At 37.0% G+C, this 14,111-nt stretch overlaps 3 protein-coding genes across 4 annotated transcripts in view; 2 read left to right on the forward strand and 1 right to left on the reverse strand.

Annotated features, from left to right (window-relative positions):
• The window catches only part of LOC111470577 (nuclear pore complex protein NUP1-like), a 13,728-nt gene extending 11,711 nt beyond the window's left edge, over positions 1 to 2,017 (forward strand). For both annotated transcript variants that reach the window (XM_023116136.1, XM_023116128.1), the window contains 3 exons: positions 87 to 173; positions 646 to 1,305; positions 1,434 to 2,017. In XM_023116136.1, the coding sequence (XP_022971904.1) occupies positions 87 to 173; positions 646 to 1,305; positions 1,434 to 1,886 (1,200 nt within the window). In that variant the 3' untranslated portion in view covers positions 1,887 to 2,017. The remainder of the gene's footprint in view (positions 1 to 86; positions 174 to 645; positions 1,306 to 1,433) is intronic.
• A 1,382-nt stretch (positions 2,018 to 3,399) lies between these two features.
• On the reverse strand, positions 3,400 to 5,889 carry LOC111497478 (axial regulator YABBY 5-like). Its single transcript, XM_023148287.1, has 7 exons — positions 5,477 to 5,889; positions 5,078 to 5,197; positions 4,292 to 4,433; positions 4,032 to 4,080; positions 3,867 to 3,942; positions 3,715 to 3,783; positions 3,400 to 3,629 (listed from the first exon to the last, which is right to left on the reverse strand). Exons 1-7 carry the CDS (start codon positions 5,549 to 5,551, stop codon positions 3,585 to 3,587), a joined length of 576 nt encoding a protein of 191 aa, XP_023004055.1. The 5' UTR covers positions 5,552 to 5,889; the 3' UTR covers positions 3,400 to 3,584.
• Positions 5,890 to 11,213: 5,324 nt separating this feature from the next.
• LOC111497469 (WD repeat-containing protein 11-like) overlaps positions 11,214 to 14,111 on the forward strand; it is a 19,370-nt gene continuing 16,472 nt past the window's right edge. Inside the window, exons 1-2 of the mRNA XM_023148279.1 lie at positions 11,214 to 12,211; positions 13,014 to 13,509. Of these exons, the coding sequence (XP_023004047.1) occupies positions 11,214 to 12,211; positions 13,014 to 13,509 (1,494 nt within the window). The remainder of the gene's footprint in view (positions 12,212 to 13,013; positions 13,510 to 14,111) is intronic.

The raw sequence follows: 14,111 nt of genomic DNA on the forward strand, positions 1-14,111 counted from the left end.
GTTTTTTTTTTTTTTTTTTTTGTCGTGACAAGTGTATGTACAGTAAGCAGACTGCATATGTTAACCATGCTTTTGCATGTTAACAGCTAACTCAGTTGCAAGGAGATACCCAAAAGTTTGTGAATACACCATCTCCTCTCTGGCAGCAGTCACTAACTCCAGCTTATTCTCAGGTAATTCTTGTTTCATTAAGCACTCGATGACTAAAAGCCAATAATATTACCCAAGGAACTCTTGTTGAAAAATTCCTTTGTAGCATTTTCTTGGGCTTCAGTGCTGGAAATTTTTTTCGTATCCATAATATGCCAACATTTAAGGTAGTATTAAAGATGATCCTTGTAGCCAGCGGAATAAAAGCTGAAATATTATAGAGAACTGGAGTTTAAATTTTGTGTATATATGCGTTACAGGGTAGAGCTATAATTTTTGCTGGTGGGCAATATTTTGCATCAGAACTTTTTATATACCTGATGTTTTAATTTTGAAATTTGAAGGCGCATATTAGAGGAAAAACTTTTAACACAACTTTACGTTTCTATGCTTTGTCTGGTGCCCGTATTGAGTATATCATTGATATCTTAGTCTTAACCCAATTCACCTTTTCTTACTTCTGTCATTACTTTTTTTTTCTGTTGGCCTATATAGATGACATCAAGCAATGATCCATTCGATGAGGCAACTGGTTCCATTGGTCCATTTCGTAGGCTTGGGCGTAAGGCATCTGCAGTTACTAATTCTAGACGATCTGCTTACCATTATCCAACCCGCCAAGCAGAGACAAAGGTAGAAAATTCCAATATTTCGGAAGGGATTCTACCTGATATGAAGAAGAATCTGGAACTTGGGGGAGCAAGTACCATTCCTCTATCACCCTCAGTGGGAAACAACAGCTCTGAGTCAAGTCTTCTGACTGTCCGTCCACAGTCCAGTCAGGTTGCTAGGACAATCCTAGAGCATATCAGTAGAAACCCACCTACTCCTAAAGAAAAGAATGAAGAGTTAAAGAGAGCAATAGAATGGAAGAGAACCCCATCTTCCAGTGTACAAACGATCAAGCCAAATGAAACTATTAGTTTGGCTGTAGAGTTAGACTCTCGGCAAAATGTGAACCAAGTAGATCAGAACTGCCACCCCACATTGAGCAATAAGGGGAAAACCGTGTCCACGATTCATCTAGAGTCGAGTGCTGGCAGAAATTCTGATGCTGTAAACCAAAATTCCTCCGATCTAAGGTTTAGGCTTAGCAATGCTGATTCGAAATACAAGGATGACGCAGGCCTAAAAATTAATAGCTCGTCGCCTAAGGTATCATCTTAACTTTGTAATAGGTTCAATTCTGTGATGATGGACATACAGATGCTTTCATTTATTTACTTAGAAATTACTAGCATAAGCTTGAAGAATTCTTAATTGCTTGTTGAATTCATGGGCAGGATTTTCCTCCGAAGAAGATCGTTCCAGCTCTTGGATCAGAAGTGGGAACTCAAATGAAGCCTTTCTCCTCTCTTGGAACTAAGCCAGGTTTTCCATCCATTACCATCAAGAAGCCCGAGTCAGGGTGGACAATTTCTCCTGACAGTGGTTCGGCATTTACATTCCCTGTTTCGGGCGCATCCTCGGGAATGATCTCAGAACCGCCAACACCGTCCATCTTTCCCTCAACCAGCATTGGGGGCAGTCAGCCTCTGTTATTGAAGACTGAGAATGCAGTTCCTTCATACAGTTTTGGCTCAAAGAAGTCCAGCCCTACTCTTGTTTTCTCATTCCCTTCAACAAACAGCAATACAATCTCCAGCGACGCCTCAAATATCAAGTTCAGCTTTGGGTCGGATGATCATACAAGACTCTCATTTAGTTCCGTCGGAAAAGATGCAGTTTGTTGCTAACTGATTAGACTTGTCAAATATAGTTTTTGATCTTGCGCTTGTGGGTACGACTAGAGTATCCAAACGAGGAAAGAAAATTGTTTCAAAAACCCTTTTTTTATAAAAAAAACAAATAGAAAATTGAAAATTCATTGCTAGTTTAATGAATAAAATTTCCATTTCTGATAATAATATCATGGTAATGCTCTAGTTTCATGTATATTAGTTATCAACTGTCACATCCTCGAGTGAGAACAACACTCCAGATTCAAGGTTATGTAGTTCGCAGTTGAGAACTAGGCCCAAGTAGTTTCACATGTGAAGTGTTTGATGCAGATTCCCGAAGAAGTCCAGGAAAAAAAAATCTGGGAAAAGGGGAATGGATGCCTGCCTACATCCACATCCATCCTAATTCCTATCCATGAAAGATATGAGTAGATATTTGATTGGATGACAAGCTAGGAAAGAGGTCAGTGACCAATGAGAGAGCCCCACAAAGGACAAGAACAAGTCCACGTGGCAGGCTGGATATCACAAAATGAAGGAACCCTGAAAATGCAAAAACTTGGAGATGCCATTGCCAGGCAGAGTGAGAGAGAATCACATGTTGGCTCTAAATTTTGCATGTAACGAGGAAGAGGAAGTCATTCCCTCCATCCTCCATCCTCCATCCTCTGTCACCAGATAAACTCAAATTTGGAGGGGTCCCCATTTTGAATGGGGTAAGAGAAAGAAGAACCCATTACAGGAAAACTGATGAAAATGCCAAGAGAGAGGAGAAGAAGGGTCCAGGAAGAAAGTGCGGAAGGAAGGGGGGCTGTGTTGGATTGAAATGACATTGGAAGTGAAATGAATGCGGAGCAGACATGAATGCGACGTTTCAGATTCTAAATGTCAGAAGGTTTTCTGAATATCAGAGCAGCAGCAGCACCAACAGCAGCACCAGCGGCTGCAGCAGCGCCACCCACCACCGCTACCTCTGCTCCACTCTATGCTCTTTTTCTCATGTCTTTTTCCAACTCAACCAAAAAAAAAACAACTCTTCCATTTTCACTCTTTTTTTCCCCTTTGTTTTGCCAGTTCGTAATCTATCTATTTATCTCTATACATTCATTACCAACCACTTGAAGGTCCCTAGGACATTCATACTTCAACTTATCATGTTCCTTTGTTCTTCAAATTTACCATTTCCTCCCAAGTTTAGTAAAAAATTGAACTATGTTTCAGTCCAACTTTTACTAACTAAAATCCATGATAACGTGTTAGTAAACGTACTCAAAGTCATGTGACCAAATATAATTAGCCATGATACCATACTTATTTACAAAAATTGTAATAATTTTCTATATGAATCACACGATTTTCAAAAATAATACTTTTGAATCTTCACATTTGAATTTTATTTTAAAAGTGACAATTCGTTCATATAGTTCACTCCATCATTTTGAATGCTAAAACTTCAACAATATGCGATTTGGAATGGATTGGATTGGATTGATATTAGAGAACTTTTGGAAGCAAAAAGCATCCTTTGTGGCTGAAACATAACTTGGTATTGGTAGATTAGTAGAGGAAATGTTTGTGAAAGAACATAGATTTGGGCAGTTGATAACAATATTAGACAACATGGTGCACCCAAAGATGGATATTATAATTGTCACTTCAATTAAACAAGTTCATAGCTTAGAGGTGAAAAAAGGCAGCCACTTGATGATCACTTCATTTGTTTAATAGTGCAGCCATTGACATCAAACGCTCAGAACCCTGAATCCAAACAAGAACATTCAACATAAGTTTAGAAACAACAAAACATTAAAATTGAGCTTAATTTGATGATTAAAGCACTTACATCATCAATCTTCGCTTGATTATTGGTTTCAAACATGAGACCAAAGTGAATACGAGGAAAGTGTGCCCACTAATCAAATCAACAAATCAAGATTATGAACCAAAATTCATCAAGATTATGAACCCATATTTATTTTTATCAATTAAACTTACGTTTTTGGCTGCTGTGCTGAAAGCTTCCCTGTGACTAATCTCAGGATTCTTTGCCTTGATCCTTTGGATTTCCTCTCTACAACAACATCATAAAGCTATTTGAATTAGAACAGTTTTGAAAAAAATGACATAGAGAAAGCACTCGTGAAGGCTTTGGTTACTCACTTTATGAACTGATTGTATGCAGAAGGTACTCTCTGCCGCTTCTCGGGAGCTGAAAAAAGATAGCAACCGGATAGTTGGGAGTGAGTCCCACGTTGGCTAATTTAAAAAATGATCATGAGTTTTTAAGTAAGAAATATATCTTCTTTGGTATAAACTACGATAGCTTATGCTCAAAGTAAACAATATCATACTGAAGTTCTCATCTTTTTTAAGATTTACGAGCAAAGAACAGTTTAAAAGGAAAAGGAAATAATACTGACGTCGATTCACAACCCGTTCCTCAGCTGCAATTGTAGTGGAATCTCGAATTTGCATCTTATTATTGTTATCACATTTGGATGAAGATCCAAAATCCCCTTGAAAATCAGGTCCACTAGAAGTGTAAAGATTGTAATTTGGAACCTATAATAAACAAACAGTGATGGTATGTAAATTTAGCTCATTTAGTTTCATTTGATCTTATGAAATGATGTTTCATGAAAGAACTCAAAAGGAAATATACCAACATTGAAATGACTGAATAAAGCATATAATACTCAGATTGGCAGTTCAATCTCAAAAACAGCTCAAAAGGACCTTTCAGATCTCCAAAAACATTAAAAAAAACACTTTTTTTTTGTTGTTACAGTAGAAGATGACAAAAAAAACCTAGCTAGGCTATGCAGCTCAAAGCTCTTTTCCCTATAAAAATTTACAAAACTTGAAGAACCCTAAACCCAAAAGTACAATCCAACGAACAAGGCTAAAAGAAAAAAAGCAGCTCAGAGTTTAACACTTCTCAAGAAAAGAAAAGAAAAGGGTCACCATGAAAATGGTGAAACTCAGTGGATAAAAGAGTAAAACATAGGATTTATGGCGGCTGGATACCTGTAGAGCAGCTAGCTAGGGTTTTCATTTCATTGATTTAATTACAATAATGGGTTTTGTTCATTTCAAAATTTCAGATTCTGGGTCACTTCGATTTTCTCAAAAAAGTTGCAAAATTGTGCCCTAAATAGAGAGAGAGAGAGAAGAAAGATTGGATTTTTAGGGTTTTTTAGGGTTACCTGAACATCTTGCCAGGAAAGTGACTGAAATGCAGCAGCCATATTCACGGACCATAGATTTGTACAGTGCCCACAACGGACTGTCACAATATCAAACAAGCTACTGCATGGAACACTCACCTGCTCATCATTATCACCATCATCATCATCAACATTCATTCATTTTCAACTAAATTCATGTAAACATCCATAATTTAACCCTCAATTTTGAACAAGAATCATGATTTGAGTTTTGGGGCTAAAAAAGTTAGCTTTTTTCCCCCCATTAAGCTAACCCAAACATGAAATTGAAACCCCATTTCTCAATTTCCATGACGATCTGCAAAAATTAGGCAAAAAGAAGCAAACCCCATCTCAGGAAATGAAGTTGTTTATGAATGGAAGAACAGAGGTTTATACCGCAAGAACAATATTGCAAAAGTTGCAAGGGATGTAGCAGAGCTGTTCAGGTGCAATATCGATGCAGCTCGACATGGTTTCAACTCTCAACAACAAGAAAAGAAGAGAAGCTTTCTTTGCAATTCTGCACAAACCCAAGTGAGAAACTTGAGAAATGTACAACAATAAATAGAGCTTTTTATTCTCAGCAGATTCCCTTGCCTCCTGGGTACTGCTAATTGGCTCCTAGTGTATCACCAAATCTGACTATATATATATACACACATATAGTGAGAGAAAGAGAGACAGAAGTTAATGGAAGCAGAGGGAAATTAAATTAATGCAATAGTCCGAACATAATTACACGTTGAATCTATGAGAGAGAAATTTTAAGATTTTTATTTAAGATTTAAATGTGATGGTTTATAAAGATGTACATACTATGTCTTCTCGACCAACGAACGAGATATACAAGTCGATCAGTTGAGTTATACTCATCACTACTAACAACTTTTACTGTGACGGCATGGGGAGGGTATGACTTGAGAGTACGTGGGGCTCCAATCTCACTTGTGAATTTAATATTTTTCAAACTATTCTACTGTTTAATGTAACATCAATTCATATCCAAATCCTGTTTGCTAAATTCTTTATTAAGATTACAATTTGACCATTGGGGTTTCTCAAGCTCATATTAATTAATTCAAGGAAGTGAGTGTCCCACTTTTACTTTACATCAATTTTGGTCCCTCTAATGGATAGCAGAATAAAATACTTGTTATGTCACGTCTCGAGTAAATGAGGGATACATGAATAAATTGATACCACATTCGAATGAAAGTGATCTCATAGATAGGATGATTAAGAAAAGTTAGATCATAGAAACTTTAGGGTTATGGTTAAACATGTTTTTGCAAGTAATTTAGGTAGAGGAACTTAAGAATTTATTGGACACGATAAACGATAACATGGATCCATCCGCATGCAATCAAAATTGGCTTCAAGAAGACAAACAATAGAAATACAAATTAAGAGAGAGATACTTTATTCATAAATCATTCATATGAGCTTTAGTTTCTAGTTAAAAAGATACTATCTTATATGCTGTTCATTCATGTGCTCCCTGCCCTAATATCGGGAAAATATTTCTAGCACATTAATTAGCCACCGAACCATCTCAAGCGTCTAAAAGCCTTTATATCTTCTCTTTTAGATAATCGAGGCAATTTACTCGGTGTGACAAATACCATAGAAATCAAATAATTATTAAAAACGTGACACATAATTTAATTGTGTGCAATATGAGGAAGGCATTAATCATACTATATACTAAATGTATATTTATATTCACTAAGAAGTCACCTCACAACATATCATACAGCCAAGTGGGAATGCAATTTCGAGGCTTCTTCCTTCATGTGGGGTTCCCTCTATCAAATCCACGTGCATATGTGTGCAAATTTCTAGAGCCATAGTCTAAGTTCATAGAATTCTTTGTGTTTATCTTCCAAAATTTTATAAATCGGCAAAAACTCATCCTAAATTCGGCCGTTAATGATTTGGAGTGATATCTATTCTTGTATGATCACAACCATTGTCAGCCTCATTCATAATGAGCCAAACATTTGTTTTGATAGTCGAAAGTATATAATTCAACGACTTGAGCTATATGTAAGTTGATACGGGAGAACACAAGAAAATAATAGAAAAATTATTTATTAGTGACCCTTCATTTCTTTTCTCTTGAGTTTAATATATGGATGAGAAACTGATCATTGGTACGTCAACACATAGTTTAATTAATTTAGCTATATTTATGTTGTAACATAATTCAACTCGTAGAGGTGCTAAAATTCTTTAAATATAAAGGTAGTCTCAAGAAGAAAAAGTCCTTCCCCTTTTCGACAGTTGTGAGCGAAGAGGGATTCAAACTCCGACATTGTGGTTTGTAGCCACATGTTTATATAATCCAGTAAGTTAAGTTACAATCTCCCCCCGATTTTGAAAGATTCTTGGGTACGCTAAAAAGAGAACCTTTTCTCGGTCGGAACTAGCCATGGTTAATAAAGTTAGGACTTTAGATGGTTGAGTTTGTTGTGGGGTTTCTCGATATCCACACAAGAAAACCTAGCTGTTTCTCTCCCGGCTGCCTCTGAAACCAAAAAGATAAAGATTTTAACCGGAAAATCTCCATAGAAACACTAGAAATCCAGTGTACGAATCCCCCTCTCTATCTTATCTTCAATTTTAAGATTGTAGTTTGTCGTGTTCTCCAAATACCTTCTAAATTTAAACCTCCCTTTTATATATATATATATATTATATAATAAATACTCATTCACGTCTCATTAGCTACTCATCACGTAGCCCACATTCAAGTACACCACCTTTTCAACAGCCATCACCTACCTTTCACTCTAATTCTAACCCTACATATTTTTTTTAGTACATACTCGTTAATCAATGAAGAACTAAAAAAATATGAATAAAGATAATCTAAATTTAATGTTTAATCCTAAGGTTTTAAGAGCTTAGAATTATTGATGGTGAGTCATTTATTTGAACCTTCGAATAAGTAAACCAATTAAAATTTAGGTTGCTGCTGTCATGTTGGCAATGTTGACATGAGTTAAGTATGCTCAAGTTTCTGACCTTGTTTTCTGGTTTGTGAGAAAGTAATATTGTAAGTTATAAGTAATTAAGCAATAACTACAACTTTGACAATTAATCACGTATCTGTATAATATATTTTGAGTTATTTTAGTCTTGGCCTTAGATGATTTTGGTGACCAGTAATATATTATATATAGATATAATATAATATAATAATAAATAGAATGAGTTGAATAATCATGATCAAAACATTTGATATGTTGTTACAACGAACACGGATAAAAAAACATGGGTATGAAAGTGAGTCGAATTTTAGTAATATTTAAAAATAAAATAAAATTAAGGAAGGGCAGGGCAGGGCAGGGCAGGGCAGGGTAGGGCAGGGCAGGGCAGGGTAGGACATTCTTTCTCGCATCTTCAAAGGAATAACGGTTGGATATCAAATCAATTTTTGTTTTACCCAGTTTCTCTCTCCTCTGCCCTAAAATTTAGAGGTACATCATATTATAAATTAATTGACTTTCTTAAATTTAATGAAGTCTGTGGGCCCTACAACAGACTAGCTCTCTCTATCCAATGCACCATCTGTACGGTTGTAAAGCATCTACAACTGCCTGCCCTTCTTCACTTTTCCCCTTCCCAAATCCCCTAATCAAACTAAACTCTTCCAACCTTCTCCTTAAACTTATTCAAATTCCTCGATAGCGGTTAACTGACTCGAATCTTAAAGGTTCAATTGAGTTCGATTTGAATTGGATGGGATATTTCTGATTCGTCCTTCGTCTTTCGCTCTCTCCTAATCTCTTTGTTTCTCCGATCTCCATCAATCCTTCGCTACCTCTAATGCTCTCTCCATCTTGACCCAATTTGAAAGTAGGAAAAAGTTAGATTGTAAACCCTATTTAATTCATTAGGTGTGCAACCCAACCAAATAGAAATCTTAGGTTGGTCTAAAACTTATCTCAACTCAGCCTATGTACACTCCTATTCAACTAAGTGATTAAAAGTTTGAATTTTCATTTTACTTATTAGATCAATATTTAAATGCCATAATCTACTTGGAAACTACCCACCTCGAGTAACCAAATTTGTATTGATTGTTCATCCTATTTTTGTTCACAATAGTTATGGACAGTTTATCAACAAAATAGGATGAATCACCAAAGTGAATTCCAAAAGAGAGTAAGGGTTTTGACCACACATAATGCAAAGCAACCTTGATATCTCAAAGAGTGGGCTTTTGATAGCATATGGAATTACTTCACCAATACGTCGAGCTTCAAGCACTATAACAACACACAAAAAGCAACGGAAAACAAACAAAAACTAAAACTTTTATCATACAAAATCTCCCTTAATCGCCAAACCAAACCAAGCCTAAAGATGGCTATGCCAATTCACCAAAATATCAAACTTTGCTTTCGCTTCGCCATGCGAAACTATACGCTTAATATTTACATTTTCATTTGCATCGAACTTTTCAATATTTTTATAAGATTGTGGTGTCGACAAGCCCTTAAAAGTTATTCGTTTTACGTTACCGTCATTGATAAATCATGTGTATTGGTATCGTTGCATGAGACTAGACGAGGACGATATCGAGATATATTCCTATCTAGTTGATGTCAATGAAATTGTCGTACAGATATCAAAATAAATCGTTAACATTATATTGATGTTAGAAATACTTTTTTTAAAAATTATTTGGAATCAAAGTTAAAAAATATTATTACCTAATTCTTATTATAGAAATTTTTTTAATATATAATAAAAAAAACCAACCATATTATTAGCTGTATGTTTATGAATGAAGATAATATATTAAGGTTTCACATTTCATGTATAGGCACATCATCCATCACATGGTCCATGAGCTTGAGGCCCACTTAATTAAAAGCCCAATAAAGTTGGCCCATGAACGACATCGATTGGACAGTCTTTGTGCTGGGCTAATCGTGTAGAGCTAATTGGGCTTACAGAATGAGCATAAACGCCATCTGCGCTCATACTAAAGCCCAGGTCTGGCAATCTTGGGATCTGACTACCTATAAGTGGTGTCGATGGTATGGTGAAATAAACGGACACTTGAAATGCTATCTCACACTCCACCTCTTTTGAGGTTTAGTGTCTTCGACGGCACACCATCTAGTCTATGACTCTATATAATTTATAACAGTTTAAGGTCACTGTTAACAGATATTGTTCTCTTTAACCCGTTACGTATCGTCGTGAGTCACAGTTTTAGAACGTATTTACTAGGAAGAGGTTTTCACATCCTTATAATAAAAAGTTTCATTATATTCTACAAGTACAGCCGAAGTGGGATAGTGCTTGATTTGCTAATAATCTCTCTTTTTAATTTTAAAGTGGTTTAAGTAATGTCAGAATAAATAGATCAATAAAAATTGAATAAATATGTACTATGGTAACGGATCAAAGTGAACAAAAGACGTAGAATATTAGAATATGATATAATTTAGTAAGATATATAAGGTAGGAGGTAATAGAGTTTTGTTAATATGGTATAAGTTAATAAAATATATGGGATAAATTAACGTGATTCTGGTAGAACAATAATATTATTACTTCCAAGAAATGAATTTTATTTCAATAAAGAATGAAAAATAAATTATAGCTCAAAGTATCGATTATTTATTTAGAAGAGAAAAAAGCTTATAGGGTGAGAAAGAGCGAAGAAATTTTAAGATGAAAACAAAAAATAAAATAAAAATGTTAATCTGATATTGGATAAAGAATGTTAAAGGGATTTAGGTAAGGTAGGAAGATCAAGATTGGAGGCATCAAAGTGGAATTGGTGAAAAGAAATCGGTTAGTTGTAATGTGGAATTGGTGAAAAGAATTTTAGAGAGACGACATTCCTGTAATTTAGAATAGCAAAATAAGATCTGAAGGGTGACCGGGACGGGGTTGCATTGGCGCCATTGTCCAAGTCTGAGCGACTTGGTGCTCAAAACTCAGCTCCGGTGATCTGCACTGGTTTTATATTCATCAGAGATCCATTTCCTGGATTCACCCGACCGAATGCTCCGCCTTCATCATCTTTCTCTTCCCTTCTCTCCCGGTTGGTAGTTTAACGCCGGCCAAAACAACCTCCCATTTTATTCTCCAATCGTACTTGACCGGAATGAGGAGCCCCCGGTCATCGGTGCCACCGCCTCATCCGATTCACTCCCCATCACAGCACCATGACTCTTGGGACTGCATGCTTCCGGGCCCTCCAAGCCGTAACAACTTCGGATCCGCCGACATCAGCCCCTCCGGTCTCCTTGCTTTCTCCTCCGGCAGTTCCGTCTCCATCGTCGATTCTCGTTCTATGCAGCTCATCACCGTCATTCCCATGCCTCCGCCATCGACCACTACTAATTCTCTTTCCCCTTTTGTCACCTCTGTGCGGTGGACCCCTCTCCCCCTCCGCCATGAACTCCTCTCTACAGAGCCCTCCACCTCGCACCTTCATCTCGCCGCTGCCGATCGCCAAGGCCGCATTGCTCTCCTTGATTTCCGCCTCAAGTCCCCTACCGTCTGGTTCGATACTAGCGACTACAAATTCGGTGTTCAGGATATGTGCTGGGTGCGGTCTGGACCCGACTCGTTCCTCCTTGCTGCAATTCACGGAACCTCGGGTCTCTCCCTCTACAGTGTTGCCACCGCTCGATGTGTTTGGAAATACGATGCCTCCCCTGAATATTTGTCGTGCATCCGCAGCGATCCTTTCGATTCGCGCCATTTTTGCATAATTGGTCTCAAAGGGTTTCTTCTATCGGTTCAGGTCCTTGGCGCGAAGAAAAGTGATGTCATCATGAAGGAGCTACGGATTGGAGCTGACTGCACCGAGTTGCTGAAGCTAGAAAGGGACGCTGCTGCCGGATCGTCGTCGCCGGCCTCCGGCCTTTTTCCTCTTTACAATGCAAAATTTGCATTTTCGCCTCAGTGGAGGCATATTCTGTTCGTAACATTTCCCAGGGAGTTGGTGGTTTATGACTTGCAGTATGAGACCACGCTTTTTAGTACCTCCTTGCCTCGTGGGTGTGGTAAATTCCTTGATGTTTTACCGGATCCGAACAGTGAGTTGCTCTACTGTCCTCACCTGGATGGAAGGCTCAGTATCTGGCAGCGAAAAGAGTAAGTTCTCTTGTTGGGTATCTGCATGGTTTATTATGAAATGGTTGAATAACTTCAATGGTTTTCGGTTTTGAGTTTGGCATTTCACCACTGTAGCTCATATTTGTTCCCATGTTTCGTGCAAATGTCATTATTATGTTAATGTTCAATTGCCTACCCATTTGCCAAAATTTCACGATAACTTATCCCCCTCGAATTGTTTCTTGTGAATTTGCTCAATGTATGAACAAGTTTTGCAAAATCTAACTGCTATCCTGGATAGCTATTGAAGATGCTTAAATTCTCGGCATTTATAGGAATAGCTGCATAAATGCGATCGTAATGAAATTGTTTGTTATGTGTATGAAAAAATGTACTTGGATGGGAGGTGATATTGTGGTGGGACTGGGAATGGATGTGGGGAACCGACTATGGACCCATAGGGAGGTCATATTGTACTTGAATGGACTTTTAAAACTTGTATGTTCTTAAGGATTGAATAATTTTTTTTGGTAAATTCAGACCTGTGCATACGTTCATATCTATTTAACTTTACTTTCATAAATTTGTTGAGGACTGTTTAGAAGTCTGAGTGGAAAATGCACCCAGTTTTACTAAAATTTAAGTGCTCATGCCCATGGTTTTTTCTATCATAAATATTTATCATTTCTTTGTGCCTGCTGAAGGTAGGAATCAGATTTACAGGCTTGCATAATCGGATTTGTTGGTGCATACAATTCTTTACTTCCAAGAATAGTAATACACACAAATGTTTCGCTTATTTTTGGACTTCTAGGAGAGAAACTTATATTTTTACTTACAGAGGTGAACAAGTGCACATAATGTCTGCAATGGAAGAGTTGCTGCCTTCTATTGGCACATCTGTTCCATCTCCTTCAGTTCTTGCTGTCGTCATCTGCCAGTCCGATTCCATCCTCCAAAATGTTGGCAAGCTTTGTTCTGATATACCTCATTCTCATTATCCTGATGGTGATGCAGATGCAGATATTGATACTCCATTTGATTTGTTTCATGAATCTCATTATGTCTCTTCAACACACTTGGTATCCATTTCTGATGATGGAAAAGTATGGAACTGGCTTGCAACTGCCGAAGGTTCTGAAGACACTCAGAAGGATGATGCAGGTGTGAGTACGAGCACTGTTATTGGTGAAGTACCAGCCTCAGACAGCAACACTGACCACTCAAATTCTTCTACCAATACATTTACTTCAGAAGGAGGCAAGCAACTAGATCGTGCCAGTACAAGTGGTGGTCGTCCACCTTCTGACATCAGTAAAGTGGATTTGTCTTTTAAGGTTTGTCTACGTATCTACAATTGCACTTTAAACTTTGCTTGTGTTTGTTAATGTACTTCTTAACCAGTTCAAGGCTACAGCAATTTTATTATGAAAGTAAATTTCTTGGTATTTTCTTTAGCCAGAACAAAATTATGCAATGTTTACAAAATAAACCTCTTCAGCATACTACCCATTTAAATTAGGAAGATTGAGTTTCTTTGATGTTGTTTGTCCGGCTGCTCTTGGCAATAAACTTGAATTAATTAATTGTATACTGTTGACATTGAACACTGTTCAATAGATCATTCTATTGTTACAGGCCAATCAACTCTACACAGGATCTTATTGTACCGTACAGGGGTGGGGTGGGGTATAATAATCTTTGCTCGTTAGTCCAGTTGTCAGAACAACAAGTTGAAAATTTAATTGTTATTGTGGTTACATGTTCAAATATTGGTTGCAACCTATCTTATATACCAATATCCTATGCGTTTTTCAACATTCAATACTCCCGAGCTATTTGCATCATGCGCACAAGGAGTATATAACAGAACTCTTTGCTAGCAAAAAAAAAAAAAAAAAAAAAAAAAAAAAAAAAAAAAAAAAAAAAAAAAAAAAAA

Source organism: Cucurbita maxima, unplaced genomic scaffold, assembly GCF_002738345.1.
Source record: "Cucurbita maxima cultivar Rimu unplaced genomic scaffold, Cmax_1.0 Cma_Scf00002, whole genome shotgun sequence".
NCBI classification, from domain to species: Eukaryota; Viridiplantae; Streptophyta; class Magnoliopsida; order Cucurbitales; family Cucurbitaceae; genus Cucurbita; species Cucurbita maxima.

Bases quoted from the DNA above. Each gene is read 5' to 3' on its own strand.
- LOC111497478 (XM_023148287.1), bottom strand. From the start codon at position 5,551: ATGTCGAGCTGCATCGATATTGCACCTGAACAGCTCTGCTACATCCCT. The intron at 3,943-4,031 runs GTGAGTAACCAA...ATGTTGTTGTAG, and splicing joins GCATACAATCAGTTCATAAA to AGAGGAAATCCAAAGGATCA. The intron at 3,784-3,866 runs GTAAGTTTAATT...TGATTTGATTAG, and splicing joins TCAGCACAGCAGCCAAAAAC to TGGGCACACTTTCCTCGTAT.